Source organism: Meles meles, chromosome 4 (assembly GCF_922984935.1).
Source record: "Meles meles chromosome 4, mMelMel3.1 paternal haplotype, whole genome shotgun sequence".
Lineage (NCBI taxonomy): Eukaryota > Metazoa > Chordata > Mammalia > Carnivora > Mustelidae > Meles > Meles meles.
The window spans coordinates 150793693-150813049 of NC_060069.1; the positions used below are offsets into that span (position 1 = coordinate 150793693).

The 19357-nt window shown below is 37.4% G+C and overlaps 1 protein-coding gene across 1 annotated transcript; it reads left to right on the top strand.

Annotated features, from left to right (window-relative positions):
* Positions 1-4436: 4436 nt before the first annotated feature.
* On the top strand, positions 4437-4574 carry LOC123939847 (keratin-associated protein 20-2-like). The gene has a single exon (XM_046001819.1). The coding sequence runs from the start codon at positions 4437-4439 to the stop codon at positions 4572-4574; it is 138 nt and encodes a 45-aa protein (XP_045857775.1).
* The last annotated feature ends 14783 nt before the right edge of the window (positions 4575-19357 follow it).

A 19357-nucleotide genomic window follows, 5' to 3' on the forward strand; every position in this document is an offset into this window, starting at 1 on the left:
TAGACTGTAACTACAGGGCAGGATTATAGAGAGGGCATTCTATCAGTTATCCTCATTTTATTTATCATCCCAGGAGGAACATTTCAAATATGTCACCATTAGGTATGAAGTTTGCTGTCAATAGGTTACTGTACACTTTTTCAGAATAAGAATTTGATCTAGCTCTGGTTTGCTAAAAATCGTTATTATAAATAGGTCTGGGGTTTTATTACATGCTTTCTGTGCATGTTGGAATAGCCATGTATACTTTATCTTTTATCCTGTTATTTTGGTCAATCATATTAATTTTGTTTACATTTTCCCATTGTTTGTTTGTTTGTTTGTTTTAAGAGAGAGGGAGAGAAGGGGGGAGCGGTAGAGCAAGGGCCAGAGAGAGAATCTTAAGCAGGCTCCAAAACCATCATGGAGCCTGACGTGGGGCTTCGATCTCAGGACCCTGAGATCATGACCTGAGGTGAAATCGAGTCAGTCACTTAACCGACTAAGCCACCCAGGTGCCCCATTTTCTTTCTCTCTCTTTTTCTTCTTTCTTTCTTTCTTTCTTTCTTTCTTTCTTTCTTTCTTTCTTTCTTTCTTTCTTTTAATAATTCTAGACTTACAGAAAAGTAGCAAAATACCACAGAATACTATTTTATTCCCCAGACCCTTTGAGAGTGATCTGCAAACATGATACCCCTTCACCCTGGAGCACTCCAAGTTAGCATTCATATTCCACAAACAAAGATCTTCTCCCCCAAAACTACAAAACAATCATTAAAATCAAGAAATTAACAGTGAGAATTACTACCTTCTAATGCTCAGACCATGTTCTAGTTTCACCAACTGTCCAATGATGTCTTTCATATAAAGGGATTAATTTAGAAGGGTATGTTGCCTTTTGTTACTCTGTCTCATTTTCCTCCTTTAATCTGGATAATCTTTCAGTGTTTCCTAGATTTTCACAACCTTGACATTTTTGAGACTTCTAGACCAGCTGTTTTGAAGAATGTGCCTCAATTTTGGTTTATGTTTATTTGCAGCGAGATTTAGGTTTTGCCTTTTGGGTAGGAATATCACAGAAATGATGCTGTATTCTCCCCCATTACATATTATCAGATGATGTAGGATTTTGATTTATCCCATTTCTAGAAATGTTAACCTTCATTCTTTGATGTGGTGGTGGCTTCTGGGTTTATCTACTATAAAGATATTCTCTACTGCTTTGTAATTTGGGGGGAATTATTTTTAGGTTATGGAAATATCCCCTTTCTTGGCAAGCTTTCACATACTAGTCTTAGTGCCTTTTGGTGTTTTTTAGTTGAACTGATTATCACTATGATGGGTACCAAAGAGTGTTTTTTTTTTCAAAATCTATCATTCTTTCTATAGTAATCCGTTGGTATTTCACTATAAGGAAAAACTTTCTTCTCTCCCACTTATTTATACATTTCTTTTATATCTGTAAATACACATACATTTATATTTTATTCAATGGTTATAATATAGTTAAATCATATTATTATTTAATTATTGCTCAGGCCATGGTTTATTTGGCCAACAGGAAATGCTTCAAGCTAGCTTCTGTGTCATTTTGACACATCCTATATGCTCTTAACAGTTTTTGAGAATTTCTTTTGGCACAAAACGATGGTTCAATTTCATGTTTTGACTATTCTACTACAATATTGGCATCAACCAATTTTCCAAAATTCCTTTTTCTGGACAAAGCATTTAAAAATTAAGATCTAAACAACAGACGTGCTTGTTGTTACTGGGAGATGCTACTCCAGGTCCTCTCAGTAGCCAAGTCTAAGGAACATATGCAGACATCTATTATGGACAGACACACATCCACATCCATATTTATGCCATGTCTATAAAGATATTGAAAACCATGGATTCACATTGATACTTGTGATTCCAGGCCAACCTCACAATGTTCATTTTGGTTTTCTGTCCACCATAGTTGCTCATGACAGCCACTGTCAGTGGCTTAATTTATGTATTTATTTGATCACTTTTCCAATATGTAACCCATTTTCACTACCAATGAAATGTCCTACCACAACTTTTATGAAGACACTGTCTTCACGCCATATGTGTTCCAACAACCCACAACAAATAGTTACTGCTGTCTGATTCCAATTTATCTTGCTCAGGCTCTAATACCTGTGCAGGACTGGACAGACTTTCTTCTCACCCAGATTAGACTCTACCACCCCAAACTGGGCTTCCCTTTCTGTTCTCCATCGTGAGATGCTCTCCTAACCCAACTAGGGCTCCAAGGATCTGCTCTGGATAGCTACCACTTCAATCGTTCCTCTCCCGTGCTCACTGTCCTCAAATACTGCTATCCTTCAGTGGGCTATCCCCACCCCTGCCTGAGTGGAACCACTCAGGTCCTGTTCTACCACACTAGGACCCATGGATGACATCACGCCCTGCTCAGGCTCCACAATCCATTACAGGTCATTGTCACCACCATCCAGCTTGTAAACACACTGCTCCCACTGCTCATTACCCAGCCTTTATATTAAGCTATATATTTCACTTCGCTTTGATCTTCATAACTTCTTGAATGTCAATGTTTCTATTTGGGATCATTCTTCTACTGGAAGAAAGCTCTTAAGGATTTCTTAATGCAGATCTACTTGCCAGTTTTCTCTGGAAAGAAATCTTTATTTTATATTAAGTTTTGAAGGATACTTTCATTAGATATAGGATTATAAGCAGCATCAACCATGAAGGAAGTTGATCTTTTAAAACCAGGAAGAGAAATTTACTTTTTGACACAATAAAATTGCATGTTGCCTAATTCACACATATATTATATGTTATCTTCCTGAGTGATGTCTTGCACATAAGGCTGCACTTTAAGATATATCTTTCAGGGTTTGCTTAACGAAATAGAAACTCTTTTGTGTAGCTTAAGCATTTTTTTAAAGATTTTATTTTTTTTTTAATTTGACAGAGAGAGAGAGAGAGTGGGAAGGGCAGAGGGAGAAGCAGACTCCCCTCCGAGCTGGGAGACTGATGCGTGGCTTGATCCCAGGACTCTGGGATCATGACCTGAGCTGAAAGCAGGTGCTTGACTGACTGAGCCACCCAGGTGCCCCTAGCTTATTCCTAGCATTTCTAGGAAAGAGTCCAGACTTTGCATAAATGAGATATTACGTCTATTCTAAACATCACATAAATGACTGCCAGTCAGAACTAGTACTGGGCCAGTGACCTGTGAATTTTTTTAAGCCCAACATGGACCCCAATGTGAGGGTTGAACTCATGACCCTGAGATCGAGACATAGCTGAGATCAAGAATTAGACACTTAACTGGTTGCACCACCCAGGCATCCCAGTTTGTCTGTTTTCTTTACTGAGGTCATGTTTTTTTCTCATGGGCAACTGACCAGGCAAGGGAAATCCTGGGTCCAGAGTGGGGAGAGTTTGAAAGATCTCATACATGTACTTACACATGAATGAGTCTTCATCAGTATCCCAATTTGGGGTTTTGACAACAGTGTGACATGTAAGTTCACTAAGTTGGATATTTCTCCAAAGGATCCAATTAATGTATTTAAAGGGAAATTAAGAAAAGCTAAACAGCAAATTGTATAGATCAATAGTAAAATCACCTAGACCAAGGTAAGAATTCTGAATAATAACAAATTTCAAGGTGAAAGAAGAGGAGGCATTAAAACAATAAAGGAGGAGCACTTGGGTGGCTCAGTGAGTTAAGCCTCTGCCTTCGGCTCAGGTCATGATCTCAGGGTCCTGGGATCAAGCCCCACATTGGGCTCACTGCTCAGCAGGGAGCCTATTCCCCCTATCTCTCTCTGCCTGCCTCTCTGCCTACTTGTGATCTTTGTCTACCAAATAAATAAAATCTTTAATAAAAAAATAAAACAATAAAGGAATATATAAGCAGACATTCTGTTGTATATAGTCACTGAAAACTGCTATGTAGGGGAAATAATTGTTTATTCAAAAAATAGGTAATTTAACGGTTTTGCATCTTCATTAATGTCTCCAACTCATGAACTCACATACCCACACAGAGATCATAACTCCTAACCACACATTTCATCATGAGATGAAAAGTAAAATAACAAAAATAAGAATCATCAACATAGGAGAAAAATGAGCTTCCCATGCAAACTTGCCATGGACTTTAAACTAACAAAAACATAATGAGGCATTCCAAATATAACAAAGGTTGCTCGTTAAAGGCATTGACTTTGACTGTGGGAATCCTAACACAAGAGCAAAGGATTCTCAGTTATGAGGGCTTCTTTCTGTAAGTTTAAAAGGCAAATTAATGCAAACTATGAGGCTCACTCTTGTCTGTGGCTTGCCACACCCACCAAGGAGAGCATATAAAAGGCCCAGCATACATGTTAGCATACCCACTGAGAAAATAGATAACCTGCTCCTCAACTGAACCTTCCATCCTCAACACCATGTGCTATTACAGCAATTACTATGGCGGCCTGGGCTGTGGCTACCGTGGCCTGCTGGGCTGTGGTTATGGCGGGTATGGATATGGCTGCTGCCGCCCATCTTGCTGTGGCAGATACTGGTCCTACGGATTCTACTGAGAAACTTCTAGAGTCATTCGCTCTGCAGAACTCCCCCTCCTGTGCTTTCCAATGATCCTTCCAGTGCTCTTCTTACAAGCAATTTATTCCTCTTTCCAACAGTGAAAATTTTATCAAGACTCCTTCAACTACAGCACACTACAAGTTCAGCATGCTTCAACTTGATTGACCAAAGCCACATGTCGTACCTCACAATTCATAAAAATGTTTATGTTTCATATTGCATTCCTTCTCCCTACATTTTCAGTTAACAATTTTGATGTGAAAAAGTTTTTCAGTTGATGTTTCAATAAACTTTCTCATTCATTGGAAAATGCTTGGTGTTTATATTTAATTCTCTCTACCATGCATATGTGTGCATGTGGGTGTAAATATTTCATTTAAAGACACATGGGAAAAAACAGAGATCTTTACAGATACTGTAGCCACACATCTAGAGAGCCTGGGTGGTAAAATAATAATGCTGTTTAAAATGGTTTTGCTTAACAGGTAAGAGGGAAGCTCTGTACAGCAACAGTATAAAATGCAAATAAAATGCAAGGCTCAGAATGGTTCTGTCCCTCATTCTACCTTTTGATCACTCTGGAAAGTAAGGACATGTGGTCTATATAGATTTTATTTGGCAAAGCCACTTCAGTTAAAAATAGATTAATGAATAAAATTACCTTTTGGTACACACATAAAAATACTAATAAGTCACTGATACACATAAATAAAACAGATTTACCTGAAGGATGCTCTATAGCTACTCCTTTGTAGCTAGATTTCATTATTCCAACACTCACTGTGTTCTTTATTTTCCCTCACCAACACCTCTTGTTCCTTCTACCTGACTCCATGCTGAACAATATCAAACATGTAAACTGTTGAATTTGCCTTAAGAAAATCTTAAAATAGTCTTGTCTACCTGCTGGTTTAGACTCTGCATAAATGAAATTTTCTCTCTATCTACACATAACAGCTCTGGTCTCAGCTGAAAGGTGAGGACAATGAAAAGTAGTCCTATGCCTAATGCATACCCTCTGCTATTGTTGGAAAGTAACTCCTGAGAGCCCATGCCAACTATAAAACAAAAGATGACCCCAGAAAATGAGGCAGAATTGGGTATAGAAGAGCCCCCATCCTAGAACTGAGACATCAAAGAGATACATCTTTAGTACCATACCTGGGAAAGTGGCATTTTATAAGATTGTGATACACAAGGAGGATAATTCCAGTAGATAGAGAAAGAAAGAGAGAGAAAAGTAGACGGGTTTGTGTGTGTGTTTGTGTGTGTCAGAGAGAGAGAGAGAGAAAAAAAAGAGGAGATAGAGAGAGATGTAGATGTGATGAATTGTTTACAATTGAGGAATATGAGTGAAGAGAACAGAAATTCTTTGTATTGGTGTTATACTTTTTTATCTGGAATAGTTCAACATAAATTACACCAAACATTTAAAAGAAAAGTCAAAGTTGTAAATCACCATTTCTGTCTGAAATGCTTTCATGTGACTCTGAGTCACTCCAATCATCTACATTTGATCTGGTTAAATTCTCATCTTCATATATTCAGACTTTAAATATATATTGCCTACAGAAACAGCACTACTCACATATATACATCAATGCTGTCCGTTTCCTGATGCCACTGTGCTTCTGTGTGATGGCAATTGGTTTCTTCCACATCACCTTCTTCTCATTACTCCTCTATAGTTTGAGGAAAAATAGCTGAAAATCTGCCGTGGCTCTTGGTTGTTGGCTCAGTGTCCGTACCTGACAATCTTATGCAAAAAGTCCCTGGCCACCCTCCCCACACACCGGCTTCAACATCGAGGATCATGGCTTTCCTCATACAATGATTCTAGTATGTATGGTTCTGACTTTTCCTTTGAGGTCACAACAACCCATTTCTACACTGATTTAGGTCTCCTTCACTCCTCACACACACAAGGAACAATGTGAAAATGGAAACTTCATCTGGAGAAAGACCATTCAAGTAACAGATTAGGAGAACCAAAAGGTCTGAAAAGTCTGATACCTGTGAAAAAAGACCAATCTCTATTTTAAGACATTCAGAGTCCAGAGTGCTAACCATTACACCATGGAACCCCACACTATTTTAAGACACTCATGCAAAAAAAGCTCCAAGCTTCACTGGTGAATCATTTAAGCCACTTAAGTAAAGCAGAAATACCAATTATAGTAACGCTCTCCCACAGAATAGGAAAAATGTAACACTAACAAAATCAAAACCTAATAAGGATTTTGTAAGAAAGGGACTATTTCTTGTAAACCTAGCTATAAAAATCTGAAACAATGTATCATTTCAAAACCAAATCCCACAAGCTGTATTCCATAGTTGCAAAATCCTAAATTGGTTTAACATATGAAAACTCAGTGCAATTCATCACATTAGCAAAAAAAAAAACAAAGAAAGTCATGTGAATATCTTAACAGATTCAGATAAAATACAAAATTCAGCATGCATTTGTGAACTTTTTGAAATCTCAGTAAACCAAGACTACAAAATAATCTCTTCAACTTGATAAATGGCATCTACCTAAAATCAATAGCTAATCTATCATACTTATTGCTGAAATACAGAATAATTTCCACCTGAGGTTAGGAACAAGACAAGGATAACCACAGCCACAGCTTAATAAAAGTTTTACCACTTTGGTACAGTTTTGTACCAGAATTCAATGCCAGTGCAATAACATGTAAATAAATAAGTACACACATGTAACAGAGACTGGAAAGGAAAATGGGGACCTGCTACCATCAGCAAATGACATGATTATGTATGATCATAATACATGGCTTGAGAATAAGGACAAAGGCCAATGGAAAAAAAGAGCTGCTATAAACAGACTCAAACTTACAGAGTAACCTGATTTGTACTACTGAGATACCACAGCAGTGCAGAAGATGAAAGGAATGACTTCATAATAAATAATTTCAGATTAATTTGATAAGGATATAAAAGAAAATCAATCTTGATCCATACCTTGCCCCAAAATAAGATATGACAATATCTTGGTTAATTAGAACAAGGCAGTGATTGCTTAAACAACATGTAAAGATCACTAGCTATAAAAAAAAAATTGGTTTGCCTAGGTGGCTCAGTTGGTTAAGCGTCTGCTTTTGGCTCAGCTCATGATCCCAGGGTCCTGGGATCGAGTCCCACATTGGGCTCCCTGCAAGTCTGCTTCTCTCTCTGCCCCTCTCCCCGCTTATGCTCTCTCTCCCTCAAATAAATAAATAAAAATATATTTAAAAATTTATAAAACATATAAAATATATAAAACATATAAAATATATACAATATATATTTATATTATATAGAAATATATAAAAACTTATAAAAATAAAATTTATTTTATAAATAAAATATTAATAAATTGGACTTAATCAAAATTAAAGATTTCTATTTGGGGGCTGTAGGGACAAACGGAGAGGGAGAGAGAGAATTTTAAGCAGGCTCTATGCCCAGTGAGGAGCTTGAAGTAGGACTCAATCTCAAGACCCTGAGATCATGACCTGAGCTGAAATCCAGAGTTGGATGCTTAACTGACTGAGCGCCCCAAATGCCCCAAAATTCTATTTTTAAAAGTAAAAATCCACTGACAGGGAGAAGATATTTACATGACATATATCTAAAAAAGGGGTTTGTGCAAAAATTAAAATACCTACAAGTCATTAGACAAAAACACAAAACACAATTAAAATAGCCAAAAATCTGAACATTTTATAGCAGACTATAACAAAAGATGACCAACTTCATTAAAGCAAGAAAATGCAAATTACAACTACATCAAAATGACTAGAATTAAAGAGGCTGATAATACCCAATAATTCTGAGAATGTGCAGCAACTGGAATTCGCAAACTTTCCTGTTGGGCATGTAAACACACAGCCCCAGTGCAAACTGGCAGCATCTAAAAATGCTAAACACACACATTTCCCTCAAATCCAGCATTTCTACCCTAACAGAAATAATGACTTTGGTCCAGCTGAGTTATCTTGCCCTTTCCATATTCACAAATGCACGTATGTAAACTCTAAATCCTTAAGAAGACATTCAAAAACTGAAGTTATTTTTAGAAAAGAAACCAGCAGGGATGCCTGGGTGGCTCAGTCAGTTAAGCATCAAAGTCTTTATTTTCGCTCAGGGGTGGGATCAAGCCTCCTGACAGGCTTTGCACTAAGCAGGGAACCTGCTTAAGATTCTCTCCCTCTCGGGATGCCTGGGTGGCTCAGTCTTTTCCTGTCTCCTCAGAGGGGAGCCTACTTCTCCCTTTGCCTGCCACCCCTCCTGCTTATGCCTTCTTTCTCTCTCTGTCAACAGATAAATAAAATCTTAAAAAAAAAAAAGAATCTCTCCCTGTCCTGCTGTCCCTCTTCTCTCCAATCACAATCTCTCTTTCTCTCTTTCTCTAAAAAATTTTGAAATAAGCCAACAAACCAAAACTATATGCTCATAACACCAAGTCACCAGAACACCTCATTTTAAGTAAATAAATATGAGTAAGTATAGGGGAAGGGAAATTTCTAAAAGTGCATGATTTCCTCAAGGTTATTCTGACATCAAAACAAAATAGGCTGGGTAATGAAGGTCCTTACTAAGTCTAGCGAACCAAAAGATTCAAAAGGACCTAGAATGATTCCTAAATCTCATTCAAATGTCTCTCACTGGTAGAATCTGATGCAAAATCTTATTTTGTAACGCATGTTGGGAAATGTAGTCCCTGGGCTTCCAGATTTGTTACTTGAGAGTGGGGAGTGGATAATAAACTGATCGTCTCCTTTAAATTAATCACATTTTTAAGAGTAATTGCTTTTCAAAATAGAACCAAAATGTCCTATTAAATCATACGATTTAATTATAGGACACTTGATAGAAGAGCAAAGCAAATCTTACATCTGAGGAACTCTCTTCTCCTAAGTAAACAGAAGAATCAATAATTTTTTTTAAGAATCAATAAATTTTACTAGTAAAAGTTATTCTAAATCTTTAGCCCAGCAATGCCTGTGGTTTTCCCTATGCAACACTGACTGTGTATAAAACGCTCTGGGCAGATGATGGCATATAAACTCAGAATAATTTCCTGCTCCTCGAACGAACCTTCCACTCCTAACACCAGGTGCTACTCTAGCATCTATTATGACCGTCCAGGCTCTGACTCCGGCTGTGGCTACCACAGGTATGGATACGGCCCCTGCCACCCAACCTGCTGTGACAGATACTGGTCCTGCGGTTCTACTGAGAAAGTTCTTGAGTTAGTCAGGCCATTGCACTCATGCTGCTGCCACTAGGGATGACCTTAAAATTTCTATTATCTCTTTAATGCAGAGTAAACACAATTCATAGTTTGACCTGATATCATTGATCAAACTCATCAGGAGTAACTTAAATTTTATATTTTGAAAAGATGCTTTTGCTTTGATATTATAGTTCCACCATACCGCCACATGAATTCTGGTTTAAAGATATATGTAAGAAAAAAAATCTTAGTTTGTTTTTCAACAAACTATTTTACATCGCATGTAATGTTTTCTCATGATTTTGCATGTTTGTGTGTGTTTAACCAACCACAGAGGTAAAAAGAAAGAGTAACAGAACAACAAAAATAGACAGGCAGAGGTGGTAGTGATGAGAAAAAGAAAAAACAAAAAAACGACTGCCTTTGGTACTCTCCTGAGTGTTAGATTTTGCCTAAAAAAAAAAAACAAACAACAACAGCAACAATGAAAAACCCAAGTCTCTATTTAGGCTCTGTATTAAAATTTGCTGGGATCAGAACAAGAGCCCAGAGACACCTTAGTGGCTCAGTCCACTAAGGATCTGCCTTTGGCTCAGGCATGATCTCAGGGTCCTGGGATCGAGTCCCACATCGGGCTCTCTGCTCAGCGAGGACACTGCTTCTCTCTCCCAGTTCTGTCTATTCTGCCTGCTGCCTTCCATGTTTCTGCTCACTCTGACAAATAAATAAATAAAATCTTAAAAAAAAAAGAAGAGAAAAGAATGAGTCCAAATGGTGGTCCACATACTACATACCTAAATATACCAAACTTACAGACTAGATACAAGCCTAATGCTTCAACTGGCAAAATATCATATTAGATATGATCAAAAATATCACTCTACCATGGTAAACTTTTTTAATGATTCTCAAGGCAAGATTCTAGCTTGAAATTTTCAGACTCCTTGGAGTTCTGCAAACAAAATCTGAGAGTGTTGGTCTGTAGCTTACAGTCTGCCACGTTCTCCTTGCCTGTCTGTGACTGTCAGTGGGATGCAAAATGGTACAGCCACTTTGGAAGAAAGCTTGGCAGTTTCTTACAAAGTTAAACATACCCCTAGCACGTGATACAGCAATCGCACTATTTATCATTTACAAAAGGGGTTGAAAACTTATGCCTACATAAAAACCTGCACATGGATGTTTATAGCAGCTTTATTCATAATTGCTTAAACTTAAAAGCAACAGGGATGCCCTTCAGGAGGTGAATGGATAAATAAAGTGCAGTACATCCAGACAATGGGATATTACTCAGACTAAAAAGAACTCAGTTATCAAAAAAAAAAAAAAAAAAAAGGCAGGGGGGAACCTTAAAGGCATATTAGAAAGTTAAAGAAGTCAATCTGCAAAGCAAAATATGGTATGATTATACAACAACAACACGACATTATGGAAAGGGCAAAATGACAAAGACAGAAAAGAGATCTGTGGTTGTAGGGTCTGGAGACAAGAAACAAACAAGCAGGTGGAGCATAGAAAATTTTTAGGACAGTGAAGCCTCTCTGTTACCTTCATGATGGACACATGTCATCACACCTTTGCCCAAATTTACAGAATATACAATACCAAGAGTGAACTGTCATGAAAACTATGGATTTGGGCAATTTTGATGTGTCAATGTACAGTCATCATTTACAACAAATGCACTACTTTCATGGTGGTATGATAGTGGGAGAGACTCTATGAATAGCAGCAGGCAAGGTATAGGAAATCCCTATACTTTATCCTCAACTTAGTTGTGAACCTGAAAGTGCTCCAAAAATTGTCTTAATAAAATATTTTAAAATAAATTTTTTTCAAAACACTAGGGGCTCTTTCAGCTTCTGTCTTTGGCTGTCCCCCAACACCACAGAGTCAGACTCCATCATTTACTACAGTGTCTGTAGACATAACTTGTTTCTTCTACATTTTCTTGGTTTCTCCTTCATCAAAAGCTTCACACCCCAAAGATATTAGAAAGTCTACCATGACTGTGGATATTTTTTTAGTGCACCCTCCCGACATACTTGTCCAAAACTACTACGGAAAAAGTGTCCTTCTTACTTTCTCATTCCAGTGCACCAGGATTCAGCAAACTAGATCACAGTCTTCCCTTTTCTTTTGACATTGGGTTGTTTCAAGGCATTTTTTTCCACATATGATTTTTTTTTTTTTTACTGATCCTAACTTCCCTTAAACCCGGTAAACTGGAGCCATGAGAAAATTGAATTTTACTTAGTTATTTTACATGATTTATAAGAATATATTATAAGAATAAGAATATAAGAATATAAGAATATGAAATGAAATATGAATATGAAAGAATATGAAACATTTCATCCCAAAGCTATATATATATATATATATATAGCTTTGGGATGAAATGTTTAATGAAAGAAAATGTTTAATGAAAGAAAAAATTCTTTGTCTATATATATATATATGTATATATATATATAGACAAAGAATTTTTTTGGAATTACAAAACAATGATGAGGACTATATGACCAACCAACTTACATAGCTAACTACCATTTTTTTAAACTGCACATTTCTATTAATAATTGGGGAAAATTCACTATCTATCCATAAAACACTGAGAGTATTTGTATGTTCCAGAGAAATTCTTTGTATGTTTCACTGTCACAGAAGTCAATTAAATCAAACACTATTATATTTTTGACCTTGGGATGCTGAAACTTCTTGAAATGCCCCTGTACAAATTACTTCATTCTCATCCTACAAATAAGAAAATAATGTTACCAGAAGTCATGTAATTCACTGCTTTAAAGATCATCACACCAGAGGCCCCCAGTAAATATTTGTCAAATGGATAAATTGGTAATTAGTAATCCAGTCAGGAGAATGTGAGAAAGAGGGTTATTGACATATATCCTACACATAAACCTAATGCTGAGTGTCAGTGCTCCAAGATGATATAAATTGTATTTGTTCTGGTGTTAGAAATAACTTGGATGCAGCATCAGTAGAAAGTGGGAGCACACTTTGTCTTTCACATGACCTTCCTGTGGCTACAAATAGAGCAATGATGCCTGAACATGCTGATTGCTCTGAGGCTTGACCAAGAGACAAACCAGAAAAGGTTGGTATAAACAACTTCAAACTGAAAAAAAAAATAAAATTATTTCTCAGTACATGTTAAATGTTCTTTTATTAATTCATTTTCATATTTACGTGTGACGTAATCTTTGAATGACATTGCATACTCACTGCCTCCTACCTAGGTTTCTCTCCATTGGAAACAGCTCTGGGCATCTCTGTTTTCATAAGAACTCTTCCTTCCCTCATGGTATCAGTAAAGAGCACAGCAACTCTTAGACACGCACATTCATTTCAGTGAAGACCTTGGAGTTCCTCTGGGTGAAGATTTGGTCTTTCCAAAAGGAAGAATGTCTCTCTGTGTGCATGAAGCACCTCCCACCCAAGATGACAGTTGAACAAGATCAAGATCTGGCCCTCGTTGTGCAAAGAACACTCTGCGTGGACAGGTCATGCAGCAAGGGACTGGTGGAAATCTAACAACAGAGGGACCAGTGGTAGGAGCCCAATAGCTAAACTGGGATATGTGGTCTAAGTTGTCCACAGAATTTCCTCAAGGACAGTGGGGTTTTATACACTGTAACAAGAAATTCAAGCACTTCCTCTGTTTTACTCTGTCAGAAATTTTATTTCAGATGAGGTAAACAAACCACTCTATATAAGAAAATCATATTTTTATGTAAAGCCTAAATTTTATTATAATAGCAAACTCACCCAAATACAGTCGACGTCAAACTTCCCAATAGTTCACAATATTGAACACGAATTAAGTGATGACTTTGTAACACTAGGAATATATATTCAGCTGTCAATCACAAATAATGACTAGGATTACCTTGAGGAAAAAACAACTTTAATTTCTGCTGAGAAAACAGAACAGGGAATTTGCCGATTTGTGGGTGTAGGTAACATCCCCTTCTTGGCTTCCACATGCCCTTTTATTCCTAACTGGGTATCTGATTATGGAAATGATTATTAGAAAAGTCAAACCTTTGGAAGACAGGTTTCCATGTTTTATTTCATCCCATGAAGTTGATCCTATATTTTGAAGTAATTAAATTTAGAGTGAGAATGGTTTTTGGAAACAGGAATGAATTTTTTGTTAAAGAATGACATGATCGTGTGAATCACTACACAATAACAAAGAAATATTTGCTATTTCTTTTTTTTTTTTTCTTTTTGCTAAGGTCTCCTTGCCTTAAGAAACAAATACTGAAAAGATCTAGAGAAAGTTAACTTAGAATATGAGGTAAACAGGAGTACCTGCGTGACTCAGTTGGTTAAGCGTCTTGACTCTTGATCTCATTCCAGGTCTTGATCTCAGGGTCCTGAGTTCAAGCCCTACATTGGGCTCCACACTGGGCATGGAGCTTACCTAAAAAAAAAAAAAAAAAAAAAAGGAGGTAAACATACTGACTTTGGTTTTTCCAGACACGACTGAGGGTGTATAAAAGGCCCAATGCACATGGTGACATTCAGACTGAAAGCATCAGTTCCTGCTTTTCAAATGGACATTCTTCTCCAGGACCATGTGCTACTATGACAAGTTAATTTCATATCAGGGCTGCGGGGATGGTGGCTGGAGGCGGCTATGGCTGTGGTGATCCTGGCTGTGGTGTCACTATACATTAAATGTTTGTGTCTTCTGTGTTTCCTGTGTTTAAATCATAATTTATGATTTAATTTATGAAATTTAGGGCGCCTGGGTGGCTCAGTGGGTTAAGCCACTGCCTTCGGCTCAGGTCATGATCTCAGGGTCCTGGGATCGAGTCCCACATCGGGCTCTCTGCTCAGCAGGGAGCCTGCTTCCCTCTCTCTCTCTCTGCCTGCCTCTCTGTCTACTTGTGATCTCTCTCTGTCAAATAAATAAAAAAAAAAAATCTTTAATTTATGAAATTTATTTTTTTATGATTTAATTTATGAAATTTATTTAATTTATGAAACAAAAATTCCTGTGTTTAAATCATAACTCCCAATGTGATAATATTAGGAGGTGGGGCCTTTGGGAGGTGATTAGTGACCTTATAAAAGGGACCAAGACAGCTCCCTCACCGCTTTCCTGCCTGTGAGGACACAATGACAAGACAACCAATCATTAACCAGGAAGCAGCTCTTCACCAGACACTGAATCTGCCAACACCTTGATCTTGGACTTCACAGCCTTCAGAACTGTGAGAAATAAATCCTTGCAGTTTAAGCTCCCAGTCTGGGATACTTCGTTACAGCAGCCGGAACAGACTAAGACAGGTGGATGGGGAAATGGCTGCAGGTCTTGCCACAGCAGATACTGGTCCTGTGGGTTATAACGAGGATCTTCTTGAGTAGCTCAGCCTACATTCCTCTTCATTTGATTCACTGATTGTGCTTCCAGAGTTCCTTATTTTGGTAAATCCATCATGACCCAATGGTAAATATATGCTAAGACACATGGAAAAAAAATTTAGATTCAGCATGTCTCAACTGACCAAAATCATCAGGACTATCCTACATGTTAAAGATAGTTTCCTTTACTGGAGCACCTGGGTGTCTCAGTCGGTTAAGCATCAGACTCTTGGATTCACTTCCAGTCAGGATCTCAGATCCCTGGGAACCAAGCCCAGAGTCTGGCTCTGCCCTCAGGGCAGAATCTGCTTGAGGATTCTGTCCCTCTGCCCCTCCGCTTACTCATGCTGTCCCTCTTTCCCTCTGTCTCTCTCTAAAATAAATAAATCTTTAAAAAAGAAGAAGATAGTTGCCTTTATTATTGGTAATATTATCCTTTTGTTAAAATCTTAATCAAACAGCTATCATGTGAGAAAGTTTTATTTTATTTTATTTTTTTTAAGATTTTATTTATTTGACAGACAGAAATCACAAGTAGGCAGAGACAGGCACAGAGAGAGGGGGAGGCAGGCTCCCTGCCGAGCAGAGAGCCCGATGTGGGGCTCGATCCCAGGACCCTGGAATCATGACCTGAGCCGAAGGCAGAGGCTTTAACCCACTGAGCCACCCAGGTGCCCCAAGAAAGTTTTATTTTTTAATTAGCTTCCCCATTGGTAATATCACTTGTTGCCATTTATATTCATTTATCCCTGTCACTGTGCTTATTTACATTGTGAGTTTGAAGGTATATTTGAAGTCACTACATTATCTTTGTTGCTCTTTTTTGTATGACCATTGTAAAATATGTGCCTGGGTGGCTCAGTGGGTTAAGCCGCTGCCTTCGGCTCAGGTCATGATCTCAGGATCCTGGGATCGAGTCCTGCATCGGGCTTTTTGCTGGGCAGGAAGTCTGCTTCTCTCTCTCTCTGCCTGCCTCTCTGCCTACTTGTGATCTCTCTCTGTCAAATAAATACATAAAAAATCTTTTAAAAAATATGTTATTTTCAGGTTTCACGTACATTCACAACTTCTACTTCTCTCCACACCTCATCATGTTAAGCTTCACAGGTAGTAAAACTACAGTCTCTTTTTCTCTCAAATATTCCAAAATGCCTCAGGCTATTGGAATTTTCTGCCTCCCCAGAGCAGGGCAGTATCATTCAAGTTGTATGGCTGGAGGATTCACGTGTGTATGGCTATTCCTTTTCAATTAGCAGTGAAAATTTGGAAGTGAAAACTTTGGAAGCCTATCCCTCATCTTGTGTCCACAGGCAGGTGTGCTGTTTGTCCTTCATGTCTGGGAGAATCTGTAAGAACAGACTTGTGATTACCATTTTGAAAACCAGGTCTAATCAAACTCTGGACCACTTCTTTCTCACTTTTATCAATGGCAGCTAAATTTTGTATTTCCAACTACTCTTTCAAAGACCTGACAATGACACGTTTTTCTCACTAATTTTGGCTTTCTCCCTAAATCTAATACAGGAATCTGTATTAGAAATGCAAATTTCCCTGGGCTGTATTTGAAATATACTTTTATAATAAAATATATGTTTTTGATTAATTTTCATAGACCATCAAAGTACATTAGGAATTGAAAACACATATCCAATTAGAAAGTGACAATTTGACAATACATATTAAACTAGAAAAGTTTTTGCCTTCAACTATGCAAAAATTTTTTAAAAGCATTCTTTAGCATTTCAATAAGAAAAGTTAAATCATCTACTTAATTATTCTTTTGGGGTTGTAAGGACATTCAATCCTGTCCTTGAATAATCAAATGTCCTTTCAAAATTTCCACAGGCCCATGCTAAGAGAAGAACTAATTCCTTGAAAGACACAAATTACCAAAACTCACACAAAGAGAAATAGATCCTTTTAATAGTCCTATATCTATTAAAGAAACTGAGTCAACAATTAATAATCTTCCATAAAAGAAAGCACTATGCCCAGATGTTTTACTGGTGCAAAAAAAATTAAGAAAGAAACTACACCACTTGTCTACAATACATTCTAAAAAATGTAAGCAGAAAAAGCACTTCCTAACTTATTCTAAAATGCCAGCATTATCTTCATACCTAAATCAGATGTAGGCATTTTAAGAAAGGGAAATTAGAAAGCATTTCTTGAGGCACCTGTGTGGCTTGGTTGATTAAGCATCCGACTTGATTTCAGCTCAGGTCATGATCTCGAGGTTGAGGGATTGAGCCCCAGGTCAGGCTCCATGGGAGCCAGTTTAAGAGTCTCTCTCTCCCTCTTCCTCTGCCCCTCCCCACATATGCTCTCTGTCTCCCTCTTAAAAAATAAAATGAAAATAAAATAAAAAGCAATGTCTTTCATGAACCTAGATGCAAAAAATCTTCCCAAAAGAGTTAACAAGTCAATTACAACAATGTGTGAAAAGGCTACATATTGTACTATTCCAATTTTGTAACATTCCAGAAAAGACACAGCTAGTAGACACATGGTAAAAAGATCAGTGGTTTCCAGGAATTCAAGTGGAGGGGAAGGAAGGGAATGAGGACATCACAGAGGGTTCTGTTAAGGAGTCAAACTATTCTGCATGGTATTGTATTGGCAAATCCATAACACTGTTCATTTGTCCAGATCCATATAGGTTCATAGCACGAAAACTGAATCTTAACTTATGTAATTTGGAAAAAAAAAAGTTTTTTAGAAGAACAGAGGGTTCCAGAATGGAATACAGCATATTACAAAATCACCTAACTGTATTACAAGTACATGAAATGTTCTCACTGAAGAGAGTGGGGGGAAAATGTTGCTGATTTCAGTAACTTTGGAAATGAGTTGAGTCTGTAAGACCAAAGGCAAAAGAAACTACACATTAACAATTAATCAATTCCATCCAAGCCAGTTCACAGACTCAGAGCTTCTTGAAAGAATGGAAGGCAAGTCCCTTGAGAAAGGTCCCTGCTACATTGCCCAAAAATTATACTGCAAGGTTTCCCTTTAGCCTTCCTCTAAAGGACCCATGACAATTTCCTGGAGACAGTAACAATTGACTAATGACAAATGACAATTTTAGTGACAGTGCACTGAGGAAGGGAAAAGCACCAGAATTTTCAGGGATTACCTGACTTTGGCTCTAAACTTAACTAACTTTTTAGAGTCCCAAAATACCATTTTGGCCCAGTCAAATGATTAATGGAGCTTTGGCTTACATCTGACTTATAATGGGCTCAGTAAATCCATGAATACTCCCTGTGAGTATGCATTGTTAGCAAAGATATATTTATAACTGGCGGAATCTGCACATTGAGTCCCCGGAGTGAGGTCTATTATGGTTAAAAAAAAAAAAAATCAATCACTAGAGCTTCCTCTTCCTACCAAAATAGTAGATCAAAAAAACAACAGTTTATTTCTGGAAAGGTTAAGTATATTAATGCTACCTATAATGATTTCTTAAGGCCGATGTAAAAAAGCACCATACATTTGGTAGCTTAAAGCAACAGAAATTTATTCTCTCATAGTTCTGAAGACCAAAAATTCAAAATTAAATTGTTAAAATTAAATTAAATTTAAATTTAAAAATTAAAATTAAAATTAAATCGAACTGCTCATTCTGAAGGCTCTAAAGGGGAATCCTTTCTTGTCTCTCCCAGATTCCGATGGTTGCTGGCAATGCTTGGCTTTCCTTCTTGGCATGTCACATCCTTGGACACATCACTCCAATTGCTGGTTCCATTGATATATGGCTTTACACTGTGTGTCTCTGTGTCCTCACGTGGCCTTCTTATAAGAACACCGGTGACTGGATTTAAGGTCTATCCTAATTCAGTATGACCTCATCTTACCTTGATAACATCTACACAGACTCTATTTCCAAATCAGGTCACAGTTACAGTTACTAGGGGTTAAGACTTCAACATATTTGTTGAGGAGACACAATTCAAGCCACAACACTATCATTAAAGTTTGTAAAGTTTCAGGGATTGTTACCTCACATCTTGATTCCATTTGCCTCTACAAAATATAGATGAATTCAGAGGAATGAAAATGAATAGTCATAAACTTAATCCACTGGTAACTTCAAATATAGGTTTTATTTCAGATACTGTTTCTTTGCCAAAGCAAATG